Source organism: Lynx rufus, unplaced genomic scaffold (genome assembly GCF_022079265.1).
Source record: "Lynx rufus isolate CCGP_SWC_20201006 ecotype Redwood Valley unplaced genomic scaffold, mLynRuf1.p SCAF_9, whole genome shotgun sequence".
Taxonomy (NCBI): Eukaryota; Metazoa; Chordata; class Mammalia; order Carnivora; family Felidae; genus Lynx; species Lynx rufus.
The window spans coordinates 100644005-100662756 of NW_025814897.1; the positions used below are offsets into that span (position 1 = coordinate 100644005).

Genomic DNA, 18752 nt, shown 5'->3' on the forward strand with positions numbered 1-18752 from the left:
TTTTATCTTTCTTCATTACATCTTTTTTTTTTTTTTTTTTTTTACTTTGGCTTTAGATGTCTTTGTCTAGCTTCTTAAGATAAAAGCTTAGATGCTTTTTGAGCTTTATATTTAACACAAGCATAAAGCTATACATACATTTTAGGTAAGCTATGAATACACTTAGGTAAGCAATTTTGTGTGGCTTAGCATGTAAGAAAGATCTTCAGTTATTTATTTGTATATTTATTTATACATACAGATATTTATTTGTATTTATATTTATATATATACACTATTTTTATATATTTTAAAGAATTTATTTATTTAAATTCAAGTTAGTTAACATACAGTGTATGTTCGATACAGTATGTTACTCCTTGGCTTCAGGAGTAGAATCTAGTGATTCATCACTTACATATAACATGCCGCACTCACCCTAAGAAGTGCCCTCCTTAATGGCCATCACCCATGGAGCCCTACCCTCACCCATATCCCCTCCAACAACCCTCAGTTTGTTCTTTGTATTTAAGAGTCTTTTAGGGTTTGCTCTCCTCTCTGTTTTTATCTTATTTTTCCTTCCCTTCACCTATGTTCATCTGTTTTGTTTCTTAAATTCTACATATGAGTGATATGATATTTGTCTTTCTCTAACTAAACTATTTTGCTTAGCATAATATACTCTAGTTCCATCCACATTGTTGCAAATGGTAAGATGTTATTCTTTTTGTTCACCAATATTCCATTATATATATATATATGTATATATATTCCATTATATAATATATATAATTATAATATACTATAATTCCATTCTATATGTATATATATATAAAATCACATCATATCATATCTTCTTTATCCATTCATCAGTTGATGGATATTTGGGCTCTGCCATACTTTGGCTATTATTTTGGGGGGGGTCTTCATTTTTCTTTTAATTTTATTTTTAATTTTTTTTAATTTACATAAAAATTAACATACAGTGCAACAATGATTTCAGGAGTAGATTCCTTAGTGCCTCTTACCCATTTAGCCCATCCCCCCTCCCACAACCCCTCCAATAACCCTCAGTTTGTTCTCCATATTTATGAGTCTCTTATGTTTTGTCTCCCTCCCTGTTTTATATTATTTTGTTTCCCTTCCCTGATATTCATCTGTTTTGTCTCTTAAAGTACTCATATGTGTGAAGTCATATGATATTTGTATTTCTCTGACTGACTAATTTCACTTAGCATAATACCCTCCAGTTCCATCCACGTAGTTACAAATGGCAAGATTTCATGCTTTTTGATTGCCGAGGAATACTCCATTGTATGTATATACACCATATCTTCTTTATCCATTCATCCATTGATGCACATTTGGAATCTTTCCATACTTTGGCTATTGTTGATGGTGCTGCTATAAACATTGGGGTGCAGGTGTCCCTTCAAAACAGCACACCTGTATCTCGTGGATAAATGCCTAGTAGTGCAATTGCTGGGTCATAAGGTAGTTTTATTTTTAGTTTCTTGAGGAACCTCCATACTGTTTTCCACAGTAGCTGCATCAGTCTGCATTCCCACCAACAATGCAAAAGAGATCCTCTTTCTCCACATCCTCGCCAACATCTGTTGTTGCCTGAGTTGTTCATGTTAGCCATTCTGACAAGTGTAAGGTGGTATCTCATTGTGGTTTTGCTTTGTATTTCCCTGATGATGAGTGATGTGGAGCAACTTTTCATGTGTCTGTTGGCTACCTGGATGTCTTCTTTGGAAAAGTGTCTTTTCACGTCTTCTGACCATTTCTTCACTGGAATATATATATTCATCTTTTCTCCCCTCAGAGAGTCCCCTTAAAATTTCTTGCAGGGATGGTTTAGTGGTCACAAACTCTAGTTTTTGTTTGTCTGGGAAACTTTTTATCTCTCCTATTTTGTTTTGTTTTTATTTTTTTTTAACATTTATTTATTTTTGAGACAGAGTGACAGAGCATGAACGGGGGAGGGTCAGAGAGAGGGAGACACAGAATCTGAAACAGGCTTCAGGCTCTGAGCTGTCAGCACAGAGCCTGATGCGGGGCTCGAACCTACGGACCGTGAGATCATGACCTGAGCCAAAGTTGGCCGCTTAACTGACTGAGCCACCCAGGCGCACCTATCTCTCCTTTTTTGAATGACAGCTTTGCTGGATAAAGAATTCTTGACTGCATATTTTTCTGATTCAACACATTGAACATATCCTGCCACTCCTTTCTGGACTGCCAAGTTTCTGTGGATAGATCTGCTGCAAACTTGATCTCTCTTCCCTTGTAGGTTAGCGACTTTTTTTCCCTTGCTGCTTTCATGATTCTCTTTTTGCCTGAGTATTTTGTGAATTTGACTATGACATGCCTTGTTGATGGTCGGTTTTTGTTGAATCTAATGGGGGTCCTCTGTGCTTCCTGGATTTTGATGTCTGTGTCTTTCCCCAGGTTAGGAAATTTTTCTGCTATGATTTGATCACATAACCCTTCTACCCCTATTTCTCTCTCTTCCTCTTCTGGGACCCCTATGATTCTGATGTTGTTCCTTTTTAATGAGTCACTGATTTCTCTAATTCTTAAATCATGCTCTTTTGCCTTAATCTCCTCTTTTTTTCTAAATCATTATTCTCTATAAGTTTGTCCTCTATATCACTGAGCATCTTTTGCTCATTTTAAATCAATATGGTGTTTTGATGTGTGTGTTTTTGAGATGTAGAAATTTGTTATGTATTCTGGATTTTAACACCTTATCAGCTATAAAATTTGTCAATATTTTCTCTCATCTGTGAGTTGTCTTTTTTCTGTTAATAGTGTCCTTTCATGTACAGAAGTTCTTAAATTTGATAAAGTAATTTATGTTTTTTTTCTTTTCTTGCCTGTGGTTTCAGTGTAATATGAGTGTCAATGAGCTGCAGGGCTCATTCGATATTTGCAAATCTATCAATGTGATACATGACATTAATAGAAGAAAGGATAGGAACCACATGATCCTGTCAATAGACTCAGAAAAAGCAGTTGACAAAATACAGGATCTCTTCTTAATAAGTGCCCTCAAGAAAGTCGGGACAGAAAGAACATACCTTAACATCGTAAAAGCCACATATGGAAGGCCCACAGCTAATATCATCGTCACAGGGAGAAAAACTGAGAGCTTTCCCCCTGAGATCAGGAACATAACACAGATGTCTATTCTCACCGCTGTTGTTTAACATAGTATTGGAAGTCCTAGTATCAGAAGACAACAAAATGAAATAAAAGGCATCCAAAGTGGGCAAGAAGAAGTCAAACTTTCACTTTTCACAGATGACATAATACTGTACATGGAAACCCCAAAAGACCCCACTGCAAAACTGCTAGAACTGATACATGAATTCAGCAAAGTCGCAGGGTATAAAATCAGTGTCCAGAAATTGGTTGCATTTCTATACACCGATAATGAAGCAACATAAATAGAAATGAAGGAATCTATCCATTTACAGTTGCACCAAGAACCATAAAATACCTAGGAATAAACCTGACCAAAGAGGTAAAAGTTCTGTACTCTGAAAACTATAGAAAATGTGTGAAAGAAATTGGAAGAAGACACAAAGAAATGGAGAAACATTCCATGCTCCTGGATAGGAAGAACACATATTGTTAAAATGTCAATACTACCCAAATCAATCTACACATTCAATGCAATCCCTATCAAAATAGCACCAGCGTTCTTCTCAGAGCTAGAAAACACAATCCCAAAATTTGTATGGAACCAGAAAAGACCCTAAATAGCCAAAGCAGTCCTAAAAAAGAAGACCAATGCTGCAGGCATCACGATCCTGGACTTTAGCCTGTACTACAAAGCTGTAATCATCAGACAGTATGGTATTGGCAAAAACCTAGACACATAGTCAGTGGAATAGAATAAAGAACTAAGAAGTGGACTCAAAAATGTATGGCCAACTACTCTTTGACAAAGCAGGAAAGAGTCTCCAATGGACAAAAGACAGTCTCTTTAGCAAATGGTGCTGGGAGAACTGGATAGCAACATGCAGATGAATGACACTGGGCCACGTTCTTACACCATATATAAAAATAAACTCAAAGTGGATGAAAGACCTAAATGTGAGACAGGAAACCATCAAAATCTTAGAGGAGAAAACAGGCATCGATCTCTTTGACCTCAGCCACAGCAACTTCTTACTTTCCATGTCTCCAAAGACAAGGTAAATAAAAGCCAAATGAACTATTGGGACCTCAACAAGATAAAAAGCTTCTGCACTGCAAAGGAAACAATCAACAGAACTAAAAGGCAACCGACAGAATGGGAGAAGATATTTGTAAATGACATATCAGATAAAGGGTTAGGTTCCAAAATCTATAAAGAACTTACCATGGTCAACACCTGCAAGTTGTTTCTTTCGTAGAAGTAGTCCACTTTCTAAATTGGCAAGTTTACCAACGTAAATCCATTTATGGTATTCTTTTTTAATCTTTTCCATGTCAGTAGAATGCAGTAATGACTCGCCCTTCATTCTGATTTTGATCTCTTTTTTCTCTTAGTTTATCTTAATCGATTTTGCTAGGAACATCAATTTTATGAATCTTTCAAGGAACCAATTCCTGGATTTATAGATTTTCTCTGTTCTATTTTAATACTATGCTAATTTCTATTTAATTAAATTCTCTTTCCATTATTTCTTTTATTTACTGTTTCCATTCTACAATGTTCTTTGTGTTTATTTTGCTTTTCCATTTTTTAGGTTTCTAGTAAGCTTACTTCATTTCTGTAATATCTCTTGTCTTATAATATTTCCATTAAAACTATACACTTCTTTCTAAGCACTCCTTAAGCTGTATCCAGTACACACACACACACACACACACACACACACACATATCCCTCATTATCTCTGCTTAAAATTTATTTAAAAAAATATTCACTGATATTTCTTCTTTAGTCCACGGTAATTCATACTTACGTTGCTTAATTTGTAAATAATTAGGAAACATTGTTATATTGTTCTTATCAATTCCCAGGTGAACTTTGTTATATATATTCTGGATGATTTAAATCTGTGGGACATACGTTTAGGAATTCCCTGAGCTTGCACCAATAGGTTAACAAGGCTTAGGACAGAAGTATCCGAGAATCAGTAAACAGGCAAAAGTGCCTCAGCATAGAACTAAAGCTTTGAGCAGAAAGCTCCTTCCACAGGACGAAAGCGTCCAGAATAGGGAAACAGGGAAATAGACTGCCATAGCAGGGTGAAATTGCCTGGGCTAATTAGCAAAAAAAAAAAAAAAAGTGACTTGTTGACCCTGAGGTAGCATGCTCTATCTGTCTTATCCCCTAGGCAAGTTAAGATGAACAGACCCAGTGCCTGGTGCCTGCTGTAAACAGCTATCTGCTCCTTGCCAGGATTTTGTCTTGTATTGAGCCAAACCCCTAACACCATATATCTTCGAAACCCCCTTTCTCTCACACACTTGAGTTAATGATCACTGTTTCATTGTCTCACGTGTTTCATTCTGCACGTGCATCATGTTTGTAAGCCTTCTGATCCAATAAATACGGAGCAAGGATCCTTACTCAGGGCTCTTATCTCTTCCCTGACATTAGCCTCTCTTATATTCAATTCTGCATCTGCTCTCTTTCTGGGCAAGAGAGAACTCCAGACTCAAAGTCTGTGACATAAGTCCATTGAAATGCTTTGCCAATTGTTTTCTGGGCTCCTGTAATGCCCATTTCTGTGAGCATTTCCTGAGCACTCAGAGATACTGGAATCTTCCCACACTCTTTTCTCCCTCCCTCCTCGCTTACTAACACAGATGTTATCAACTTGCCTGTGTGCCAATATGTGACAAACTCTTCCTTTTCTTGGGGAAGCTTGCTTGATCTACATTTGAGACAAGTTTAAATTAAAAAACATTTTTAACATTTTTATTTATTTTTGAGAGAGAGAGACAGAGCATGAGCTTGAGAGGGGCAGAGAGAGAGGAAGACACGGAATCTGAAGCAGGCTCTGAGCTGTCATCACAGAGCCTGACCCAGGGCTTGAACTCACAGACCATGAGATGATCAACTGGGCTGAAGTCGAACAATTAACTGACTGAGCCACCCAGGTGCCCCAATGTTTTATTATTTTTAAGAGAAAGAGAGAGAGAGCGAGACCAAAGCAAGTGCAGGTTCTGAGCTATCAGCACAGAGCCCAATGCGGGGCTCAAACTCACAAACCATGAGGTCATGACCTGAGCCGAAGTTGGCCGCTTAACTGACTGAGCCACCCAGGCGCCCCAAGACTAGTTTAAATGTCTTGTTCTGAAATTCATCGTCTTCTGAAAGTCAGTTCAGGTGCCAGTGTGCAAAGATGTAGCTTAAAGCTAACTGATATAGCTTTGCCTATTTTGAAAGTCATGCTTTAAAGAAGAGAGTTCTTACGTATTTTATTTCTGCCCATACTGGACATTTCCCTTTTGATGATTCAATCTCAAGCTGTTCTTTTGTGATTTCCCTGCATCCCACCCCCAGAGGGCATGTTTCTGGAAGTCCTGTTGTACATGGTGATTATCCTGCTGGAATCTCTGGAGATGCAGGTGGCATCTCTGGAGATCAAAATTAGAAGAAGGTCCCAATGAATTTAATTAGGAAAGCACCACTCTTGGAGATGTACCAACTGAATGACTCATGCATATGTATTGTGGTCCATCCCCAGATAAAGTGTTTACAGACCTTTGTCTTGACCTCAGAGAGTGTTTGTATCACTGTTTACACAACTGGCTCTTTCAGGACTTGAAACAATGGACTTAGAACATAATTAAGTATGTATATTAAGTTATTCTCCATCATTAAGGGAATCCAAAATTTAACTGTAATTTGTGAAGACAGGTCAGTATAATTGATTGAGAATGGAATGTTGTCAAGGATATTTCACTATTTTACTTATATTGACATAAAAACCAAACCATATAAAAATCTTTGTTTAAACAAATCACAATTTTCTCTCCCATACAGCTGAACCCTCCCTTTTGTGTAAGCTCACAATGTTGGTGTAACATTCATTTGTTGTTAGGACAAATTCTGCCAACAATGAAGACTTGGGGTCTCTTTTATCCCAGTCAAGAGTCAAACTTGATTAGGTTACAGGACTTTGTAGTCATTTTGAAAAACCCAGCAATTAAGAGGTAGCCTTTTTCTGAAAGACTGGAATGAATGGCTTTCTGAGAGCATGGAAAGCCTTGTTTACACGGAAATGGTTCAAGGTCCAGTGATGGTGCGTTTGTTTTCCTGCTTTGTGTGCACAGAGGTGGCACCCGTGTACCAAAGACAAGGGAGAGTGGACTACAACCCACACGTTGAGCTGAACGGCTGTCTTAGTATGCAGGTAACCCAGGAAGGGTAATTAGATGTAAGATTGCAGCCTAGGCTTTACATTTTTGATTTTGGTCGTGAGGGAATTCATAGTCCTTTAAAAGTTCCTCTGTGTGGTTCTGATAATCATCCATGTTAGACATTCTTTGTGATTACTAACATATATGAGGATTGACTCAGTTCTGTAATATTCTTTTGGTTATTTTCACATACCAAGATCCAGAATAAATTTTCTTCCTCTAATATCAGTGTTTCTACACATTAGTTTCAGGTGCCACTATTTAGGGATATTTTAATGGGCAGATCCTTGTAAATCTCATGATAGTTTCAACTGATATGTTCTCTGAACATTGCTTGCTAATCTGTGAAAGTTTAGAGGATGATGTAGCAACCACACGTCTTGAAAGAGTGATTTTGAAGCGTCCAAGTAACGATTTCATTACCCAAGTGTTACTTCAGTTCCTGTGTTTCTGTTCATAAGTGAGTTTCAGCATGAGAGCATACCTGTGTTGGCCAATCCTTTTATTACTTGTTTATATGATTTACTAACTTTGCCATTGATTCATTTGTCCTTTATTTAAATGCTTAGAGTTCTGTGTTCATTTTGACATAACTCTGTGTATGTCTTCTAAAATGTAAATCTTTTCCCTAAGTACCTTTGTCTATTGATGTTATGATATCCTTTTTAAATCCTTAAGATGTTTTGAAATTGTAAAATACATCAATTTGGGATTGAATTTATTAAAGTGATTCTTGAATATAGCCAGTCATTTCTTTTATTATCTGGGGAGTAAATATAAATCTTGCTTTAGTTTTATATTAAACCTTAGTCCATTAAAAAATGTTATATGTAGAATCTGCTATAGGTACAATTGTACTAACTTCCAGATGGAAAGCTGGTTGCAGCAAACCATTTTTTTTAATATGTTTTTTTCCCACATATGTCTTTAATTTCTTGTCTGTCTATTGGTCTGCAGATTGCTGAGCTTACTAAGCATGTTTTTTAATCAGCCTTGAATTCTTGGAATTTCTGAGGGTACTGGAAGATAATAAATTGTAATGCATATTTGTTGAATTCACAAACAGATTCTAATAAGGATGCAGGCAGTCACTAATAATAATTACATTTGTAACTAATTTTGTCCTGAACTCTGAAATAAGGACTTGCAAAAGGACATATGGAACATAGGATCAATGTGACTGAGTTTGTCCTCTTGGGGCTCACTCAGAGCCTCCAAGGTCAGAAAATATTATTTGTTGTGTTCCTGCTCATCTACATTGTGACAATGGTGGGCAACCTCCTCATTGTGGTGACCGTGGTGGTCAGCCCAACCCTGGATTCCCCTATGTATTTCTTTCTTGGTTACTTATCTTTTATGGATGCTGTGTATTCTACTACAGTCACTCCAAATATGATTATAGACTTACTCTGTGAGAAGAAAACCATTTCCTTCCAAGCTTGCATGTCCCAGCTCTTTCTAGGGCACTTGTTTGGTGGTTCAGAGATTTTACTCCTGGTGGCCATGGCCTATGACCGCTATGTGGCCATCTGCAAACCCTTGCATTATTTGACCATCATGAATCAACGGCTGTGTGTTTTGTTGCTGCTGTTGGCCTGGGTTGGAGGTTTTTTGCATGCTGTTGTTCACCTTGTCTTTGTTTACAACCTTCCCTTCTGTGGTCCCAATGTCATTGACCACTTCATCTGTGACATGTACCCATTATTAAAACTTGCCTGCACTGACACTTACGTTATTGGCCTCACTGTGGTTGCCAATGATGGGGCAATCTGTGTGGTCATCTTTACAGTGTTGCTCATCTCCTATGGGGTCATTCTGCACTCTCTGAAGAACCTTAGTCAGGAAGGCAGGTGCAAAGCCTTATCCACCTGTGGCTCCCACATTACAGTGGTGGTCCTCTTCTTTGTCCCCTGCATCTTCATGTATGTGAGACCTCCTTCTACATTACCCATTGATAAATCCTTGACTGTATTTTACACAGTTATCCCACCTATGTTGAACCCCCTAATCTATACTCTGAGAAATGGAGAGATGAAAAATGCCATGGAAAAGCTCTGGACCAGAAGAAGAAAATGAGGCAGAAGAGAAATACATCACCTCTTTTCAGTGAATAGTTGCTCCATCCAGTAAAGAATTGTTTATTGATAGTAAGTTTCTCCTGAGGTTTAAAGTTGTGCATGATGAAAAGCATTTAAGATGTAAGTATTTCCAATGGTCAAAATATATTTCTAAGGTTTTCATGAGTTCTTAGGAAATTAGATGTGTAGCTTTTGCATATAAAATGTCTCTATTGAAACTATAGGTTTAAGTTCTATGTGATCAGTCATGCTATAGTTAATACTATAAATTTATTTTTGTTAGTGGACATTTTTCACTTTTCGCTCTTACATAAGTGTTCACTTTCAGAAATCATAGTGCTCATTACATATTTCTGAAACAGGACGTAAACCTTTTGTTCATTCCTCCCATACAAAGACAACCCATATTAATACTTAAAGTATGGATCTTATTTTTATATCAGAAACAATTTTAAGTATATAATTTTGTTCATATTGCTTAACACATTAAGGTTGAGGAGGAATGCTGCTTCCAAGGTTGAATATTAATCATAAGCTAAGTGTAGGAAAAAAATCTGAACAAAAGAGATAGATATAGTAAGTAAGATCTACTCATATTTCTGAGTGGGGGATCCTATTGTCTCCCGAAGGAAACAACTTTTTTTGGTGTTATATTTTCATAAAAATGATTAATTAATCTTCCCAGATAGCTTAGTATATCTGAAAATATCTCTGCCATTTTTCAGTATCCCCATCTCTTTTTTTTGCCTGTAGTGTTTCATAGCCTTCTAAAGGGACTTAGGCCCTCCTTACATATATAAAATTACCATAATCCATAATCCATGAGATTTACATATACAACACAGAACCTGAGATGAGATATTTTGGGTGATATCATTGGTGGGAAAGGTGCTGACAATATGGCATGCCATTCTGACCTCTGCTGTTAATGGAATACAGATTGTTAGGTAATAAATAGGCCATAATATATATTGATTTATTTAACCGAGATCTCTTTCATAAGCCTTCCTTTCTCTGAATTAGGCTTCAAAGAAAATATTAATCTGCCTCTACTACAGTAGGAAGCATGTGTCAAAAAAACTCATGGTTCTGCCTCCTTCAGTTACTCTGGATTCAAGAGGTGCCCAGGCTATGGGGGCATGGAAGCTTTTCTCTGGTAAATCACAGTGTATGAGAGACTTTATATCCTGAGTTTTATCCCTATTACTATTATGTGAAGATTCCTTATGTCATCTCAAAGACTTCCCAACATAGTGCTTTTCATTAAATAAGATTAAACATTTGATTTTAGCGGAATTATATAATTAAGTCATCAACTTTTGGATGTTGCTATGCACTGATATTTGTGTCTCCCCCCCCACCCCCCAAGGTTCAGATGTTATGTCCTCTATGATATGTGGTGTTGGGAGATGGGGCCTTTGAGAGGTGATTACGTCATGAGAGGAGACCTCTTATGAATCAGAGAGTGTCTGAACTCACGTGCCCCTTCTGCCATGTAAGGACACAATGCAAAGATGGTTAGCTATGAACCAGGAAGTGGGCTCTCACTAGACACAGAACCAGCCAGTGCCTTGAATTTGGACTACCCAGACGCCAGAACTTTGAGAAATAAATGACTGTGGTTGAAGCCACTCAGGCTGTGGTATTGTGTTACAGCAGCCCAAATGGATTTAGACATATTTTATGTTATCTCCAACTTGTATTGTTATTTCAAGTGAGGAGATAAAATCTTGGTTGTCTGTGTTCATTGGTCTGTAAGTTCTCTTAAGTCAGGAACAGTGACTTAATTGTCTATGTAGTCTGTATTTGTGTAGTGTGAGGGACATAGAATTCACTCCATGAACTTTGTCTATTACTTACATTCTTGAAGTCTTGATCTATTGGAGTAAGGATTTTGAGTCTTTTCTTCATTAAATATATATATTTGCTATAGATATTTAGTCTTCTTTGATATTTTCTACAAATATGTTGCTTTGGTAGCATTATATTGTATATTATATTATATTGTATTATTCTTTTACTTTTTGATTTCTTCTATCCCATCACTCTTGTAAAATTTCATATACATCTTTTTCAGTGAATTTATACATTTTAACATCTTTCTAAAAAATATCTCTGGAAAAAGTTTTTCAAGATTACTACCTTTTTTTTTAAAAATAGGCTCCATCCCCAGTGTGGAGCTCAATGCAGGGCTTAAACTCAAGACCCTGAGGTCAAGACCTGAGCTAAGATCAAGAGTTGAACACTCAACCAACTGACCCACCCAAGGGCTCAGAAAATCTTTCTTTTAAAATTATCCACCATTTGTTTCTGTTTGTGATGAGACATATCTAACTTGTTTTCCTCAAACAGGATATGTAATCTGCCAGTGTTATTATTAATTTCAGTAATAATTTCAATATCTGTATGTAATATGTCAAACTTTATACAAATAGTAGGTTTGATTTGGGGCCATTTCCCCTCCTCTGCTGTTGCGTCCTCCACCTCCTCCCCCTTTTTCTCTGGTGTTGTTGCCTACCACCAACATCCTTGTCAGTAGTCAAGGATTTTCATGTGTTTTATACCTCATGGGGATAATTGCTCTTAAATACTCACCCTTTTCAAGTTTCTTGCAATTTCTAGATATTTATTTGTCCTGATACACTTTAGGATTATTTTTTTTTAATTCTGAAAGCTTCCCATAATGATATATTTAAAATTTCATGACCCTCCACATTGATTTTGAGGATAATGGATGTTTTAATATCTTGTTTTCCCACCCAGAATGAGACATGTATTATGAAGGCTTGATCAATGTCTCAATAAAAATTTGTAATCATCTCCATAGAGCATACAGGAATCTTGCCTTTTGGTTTTCTTATTTTAAAAGTGGCTTGTCTTATTTACCTTTGATTCACATTTTCAAAGAGCTGACTGGAAAGGGCTTAGTGTCTTTTGCTGGCATGAATTATAGCACAGTCCTCAAAGGCATTGGTGTTTGTTTGTATGCAATGTTGATAGGCCTACATGACAATACACAAGTATATATTCAACCACAGAGATCTGTATCTGACCTCACGTAGGTACATATTCAATGATATGTAGGTCGTATCCAGCGTCATATATGTGTCTGTATGTGAACACACAGAGGTCTGTATCTGACAGCACATGGATCAGTATGTGACTACACATATGAATGCATACGTGTATATATACGTATTTGATCTGATCACACACAGGCCTGTATCTGTCTACACACAGAGCTATATCTTGCCATACACATGTCTGAATCTGAGCACGTATGAATTTTGGCAGGACTTGACTGAACAATTCTTCTGTTGCATGTGGCATGGGTGAGGTCCCTCGCTGGTATTCAGTGGATAGATGGGCTTTCAGCGAGTATTTAGGATGACTTTACTCATCTGAGTGGTGCCTTGGCAGGGATAGCTAGACGACCAGGCTCTTCTGGCCCCTTCTTCTTCTCCATTTGGCCTGTCTCTCCAGTGAGTTTTTCAGATTTGTAAAAAGATAGTTCAGGACTTCCGGAGGGAGGACACAGAAGGTCTTAAGCCAGTTAAGATCTCATCCCATCCTTGAAGTTCAGGACTCAAGTTCTAGATCCAGACTGCATCTGACGAAACAAAAAGGCAACCTATGGAATGGGGGAAAATATTTGCAAGTCTTATACCTCACAAGGGGTTAATATCCAAAATGTATGAGGAACTTATACAACCAATAGGAAAAACAAAACAAAACAAAACAAAACAAAACTGATTAAAAACTAGGCAATGGATCTGAATAGACATTTTCCAAAGAAGACATAACAAATGACCAATAGGAACATGGAAGCGTGCTCAACATTATTAATCATTATGGAAATGCAATTCAAACTGTATGGAGATTGCTCAAAAAGTGAAATAGAACTACCATAATGTCCAGAAATTCCACTTCTGTGCATATATCCAAGATATGAAATCAGAATCTTGAGGAGATATCTTCACTCTCATGTTTGTGGCAGTATTTTCACAGTAGTCAAGACATGGAAACAATCTAAGCATCCATTGATGGATGAATGGAAAAAGAACAGTGAATATATTAAGTGAATATACAAGAGAATATATTAAGGTGTAAAAAAGAAGAAGATCCTGCCAATTGCAACACTATGATAGACTTTGAAGGCATTATGCTAAGTGAAATAAGTGACACAGAGAAAGACAGATACTCTATCATCTCATTTATATGTGGTATTGAAAAACCCAATTTGTAGAAGGCAAGAGAATGGTGGTTTCCAGGGCCTGGCGGGTGGGGGAAATTTGTCAATGTTAGTTAAAGGGTACACGTTTCTAGTTATAAGTTGGATAAGTTTTGGGGAGCTTATGTATAGCAGGGTACAGTAGTTAACAATAATGTATTATATAGAAATAGTTGCTGAGCGAGCGAATCTTAAATGTGCTCATCCCCCACAAAAATTACAGTTATGCGAGGTGACATACGTGTTAACTACCCTTATTGTGGTAATCATTTTGCAATATATGTATATGTCAGATCAACATGTTGTACACCTTAAACTTACACAAGGTTGTATATCAGTTGTGTCGAATAACCCTGTGAAAACACAAGTAAATGAAATTAGACTTTGTGAATTGAAAAAAGAAAGTCTAAGAACTAGAGACTTGCTCTTTCTTCCCTGTGTCCTGCATATGTTTTGGAGGTGGACAACCTAGTTAAGAGAATTTATGAGACACACCTTAAATCTTTCCGAAGTCTCACTAGGGTCTTACATCTACAACACTGAGATGATTTTTCTTCTGGTGCCATTTCTTACTCTAAGAGCCTTTTTGCTCTTTGGAGATGCTATGGATGAGAACCAGCTTTATACCAGAACCCAGCAGGTCTTGACTCCTTACATGTTTCTCCTGAATTCTGCTTGAGAACTTGAGAACAGTCATGCTTTTAACTCACCTCTCTATCTCTTTTTTTGAGGTTAATTTATTGATTTTGAGAGAGACAGAGACACCATGAGTTGGGGAGGGGCAGAGAGAGAGGGAGAGAGAGAATTCCAAGACCCAACATGGGTTTGCTCAAGTTCACAAAACCACAAGATCATGACCTGAGCTGAAACCAAGAGTCAGATTCTCAACTGACAGCCACCTAGGCACCCCTCACCTCTCTTTATCCATCCTTCAACATATCATACACGGCTGAGGAACCAGCTGGCCTATTCAGTATTATGCTTGGAAATCACAGTCAAATCCACCTGCTCCCCCACCTGTTCCTATTTTCCACACTACTACAGGTGAGGGTATTACCAAACTTTGCTAGCACTTGGTAACATGAATCACTTTCTCTTCAGCCTCCAAGCACAGTCCACCCTGTCCTTCAACAAAGCTTTACCTACAGATGCCTCGAAGCCCTTACAGCTCCCAGCAACTCCTGGGGCCAGGGTCAATGCCATGTACTTTACCTTTCTGTTATGGAAGCACCACAGTTCCAGCTTCCACTCTTTGCTCTGGTTATCTTTTGCTACATGGCATAAGACTTTGAAATGTTGTGACTTAAAGCCACAACCATTTAAATTTGCCTCACAATCTTGTGGACCAGCAATTCTGGCAGAGGTTAGCTGGGTATTTTTTCTGCTTCATGTGGCATGGACTGGAGTCCCTCTGTGGTATTCAACTGATAACTGAGGGGTCTACAGGATTCAGGGCAGCTTCATTCCTATTCAAAGTGGCTTGGAAATGGTGACTGGAAAGAACCCACCGGTCCCTCTCCCTATCCAGTTAAATGTAGGACTACAATCAGGATAGTCAGACTTTTAAAATTTAAGTATAAGTTGGTTAGCACATAGTGTAATAGTTTCAGGAGTAGAATTTAGTGATACATCACTTACATATAACACCCAGTGTTCATCCCAACAAGTGCCCTCCTTAATGCTCATCACCCATTTAGCCCATCTCTCCCCCCACCTCCCCTCCAGCGACCCTCACTTTGTTCTCTGTTTTGAAGAGTATCTTATGGTTCGCCTTGCTCTCCATTTGTATCTTATTTTTCCTTCCCTTCACCTATGTTCATCTGCTTTGTTTCTTAAATCCCACATCTGAGTGAAATCATGTGATATTTGTCTTTCTCTGACTGACTTATTTTGCTTAGCATAATACACTAGTTCCCACCACATTGCTGCAAATAGTAAGGTTTCATTCTTTTTGATCACCGAGTAATGTTGCATTATATATATTATATATGCCACATCTTCTTTATTCAGCAGTTGATGGACATTTGGGCTCTTTCCATAATTTGGGTACTGTTAGAAACATTGGAGTGCATGTGAACCTTCGAATCAGTATTTTTGTATCTTTTGGATAAATACTTACTAGTGCAATTTGCTGGGTTGTAGTGGAGTTCTATTTTTAATTTTTTGAGGAACCTCTATACTGTTTTCAAATTGTTGCACGATTTTGCATTCCCACCAACAGTGCAAAAGTGTTCCCCTTTCTCCGCATTCTCGCCAACATCTGTTGTTTCCTAAGTTGTTAATTTTAACCATTTTGACAGGTGTGAGGTGGTATCTCTTTGTGGTTTTGATTTGTATTTCTCTGATGATGAGTGACGTTAAGCATCTTTTCATGTGTCTATTAGCCATCTGGATATCTTCTTTGGAAAAGTGTCTATTCGTGTCTTCTGCCCATTTCTTCACTGGATTATTTGTATTGGGTGTTGAGTTGGGTAAGTTCTTTATAGATTTTGGATACTAAACTTTTATCTGATGTGTCAGTTGTAAATATCTTCTCCAATTCTGTCATTTGCCTTTTGGTGTTGTTGATTGTTCCCTTTGTTGTGCAGAAGCTTTTTTACTTGCTGAGGTCCCAATAGTTCATTTTTGCTTTTATTTCCCTTACCCCCAGAGACATGTCATTAAGTTGTTGCTGCAGCTGAGGTCAGAGAGTTCAATGCCTTTTTTTTCTTCTAGGCTTTTGATGGCTTCCTGCCTTATTATCAGTGTTTCACCAATTTCGAGTTAATTTTTGTGTATGACATAAGAAAGTGGTCCAGGTTCATTCTTCTGCATGTCGCTGTCCAGTTTTGCCCACACCATTTGCTGAAGGGACTGTTTTTTTCTCCATTGGATATTCTTCCCTGCTTTGTCAAAGATTAGTTGGCCATACATTTGTGGGTCCATTTCTGCGTTCTGTGTTCTGTTCCATTGATCTAAGTGTGTGTTTTTGTGCCAGTATCATACTGTCTTGATGATTACGGCTTTGTAGTACAGGCTAAAGTTTGGGATTGTGATGTCTCCAGCTTTGGTTTTCTTTTTCAGGATTGCTTTGGCTATTTGGGGTCTTTTCTGGTTTCATAAAATTTTAGGATTATTTGTTCTAGCTCTTGAACAATCCTGGTGTTATTTGGAAAAGGATTGCATTGAATATGTAGTTTGTTTTGGATAATATTGACATTAAAAAATATTTGTTCTTTCAATCCATGAGCATGGAATATTTTTCCTTTGTGTGTGTGTGTGTGTGTGTGTGTGCGTGCATGTGCATGTGCATGTGTCTTCTTCAATGTCTTTCATTAGCTTTCTATAGTTTTCAGTGTATCGATTTTTCACCTCTTTGGTTAGGTTTATTCCTAGGTATTTTGTGGGGTTTGGTGCAATCACAAATGGGATCAGTTCCTTGATTTCTCTTTCTGTTGCTTCATATTGAAGAAATGATGCAACTGATTTCTGGACACTGATTTTATATCCTGCAACTTTGCTGAATTCATGTGTCAGTTCTAGCAGTTTCTTGGTGAAATGTTTTTTGGGATTTCCACAGATAATATCATGTCATCTGCAAATAGTGAAAGTTTGACTTCCTCCTTGCTGATTTAGGTACATTTTAGTTCTTTGTGGGGTCCAATTGCTGAGGCTAGGACATCCAACGTTATGTTAACTAGCAGGGGTGAGAGTGCACATCCTTGTTCTGTTCCTGACCTTAGGGGAAAATCTCTCAGTTTTTCTCCATTGAGGATATTTGCAGTGGTCTTTCATATATGGCTTTTATGATCTTGAGGTATGATCCTTGTATCTTTACTTTCTTGAGGGTTTTTATCAAGAGATGCTGAATTTCGTCAAATGTTTTTTCGGCATCTATTGAGAGGATCGTGTGGCTCTTATTCTTTCTTTTATTAATGTGATGTGTCACATTGATTTGTGGATATGGAACCAGCCTTGCATCCCAGGAATAAATCCCACTTGATCCTGGTGAATAATTTTTTGAATGTATTGTTGGATTCGGTTTGCTAGTATCTTGTTGAGAAGTTTTGCATCCATGTTCATCAGAGAAATTGGTCTGTAGTTCTCCTTTTTAGTGGGGTCTTTGTCTGGTTTTGGAATCAGGATAATGCTGGCCTTGTAGAATGAGTTTGGAAGTTTTCCTACCGTTTCTATATTTTGAAATAGATATTCAAAAGAATAGGTGTTAAGAGTTCTTTAAATATTTGGTAGAATTCCCCTGGGGAGCCATCCATCCCTGGCCTCTGGTTTGTTGGGAGATTTTTGATAACTGATTCAATTTCTTTACTGGTTATGGGTGTGTTGAAATTTTCTATTTCTTCCTGTTTCAGTTTTGGTAGTTTATATGTTTCTAGGAATGTATCCATTTCTTTCAGATTTCCCATGTTTTGGTGGTATATAATTTCTCTTAATACTCACCTATTACTTTTTGTGTTTCTGAAGTGTTGGTTGTGATCTCTCCTCTTTAATTCATGATTTTATTTATTTGTGTCCTTTCCTTTTCTTTTTGATCAATGTAGCTAGGGTTTTATCAATTTTGTTATTCTCTCAAAGAATGAGCTCCTGGTTTCATTGATCTGTTCTACTGTTTTTTTTTCTTTATGTTGTTTGTGTTGTTGTGTTTTGTTTTATTTCGATATCACCGATTTCTGCTCTATTCTTTCTTATTCTGTCTTCTGCTTCTTTGGGGCTTTATTTGCTGTTCTTTATACAGCTCTTTTAGGTGTAAGGTTAGGTTGTGTTATTGAGATCTTTCTTCCTTTTTTTAAGAAGGCCTGGAGTAATATATATTTCCCTCTTGAGACCACCTTTGCTGCATTCCAGAGATTTTAGGCTGTCGTGCTTTCATTTTCATTGGATTCCATGTAATTTTTAATTTCCTCTTTAGTGTCTTGGCTAACCCATTCATTCTTCTTTTGCTAAATGTTTTTAAAATTTTTTAACGTTTATTCATTGTTTGAAAGACAGAGTTAGACAAAGCGTGAGTGGGGGAGGGGCAGAGAGAAAGGGAGACACAGAATCTGAAGCAGGCTCCAGGCTCTCAGCTGTCAGTCCAGAGCCTGACATGGGGC

At 37.5% G+C, this 18752-nt stretch overlaps 1 protein-coding gene across 1 annotated transcript; it reads left to right on the plus strand.

Annotated features, from left to right (window-relative positions):
- Positions 1 to 8511: 8511 nt before the first annotated feature.
- LOC124505384 (olfactory receptor 4A15-like) lies at positions 8512 to 9429 on the plus strand. The gene has a single exon (XM_047071325.1). It carries the CDS (start codon positions 8512 to 8514, stop codon positions 9427 to 9429), a length of 918 nt encoding a protein of 305 aa, XP_046927281.1.
- The last annotated feature ends 9323 nt before the right edge of the window (positions 9430 to 18752 follow it).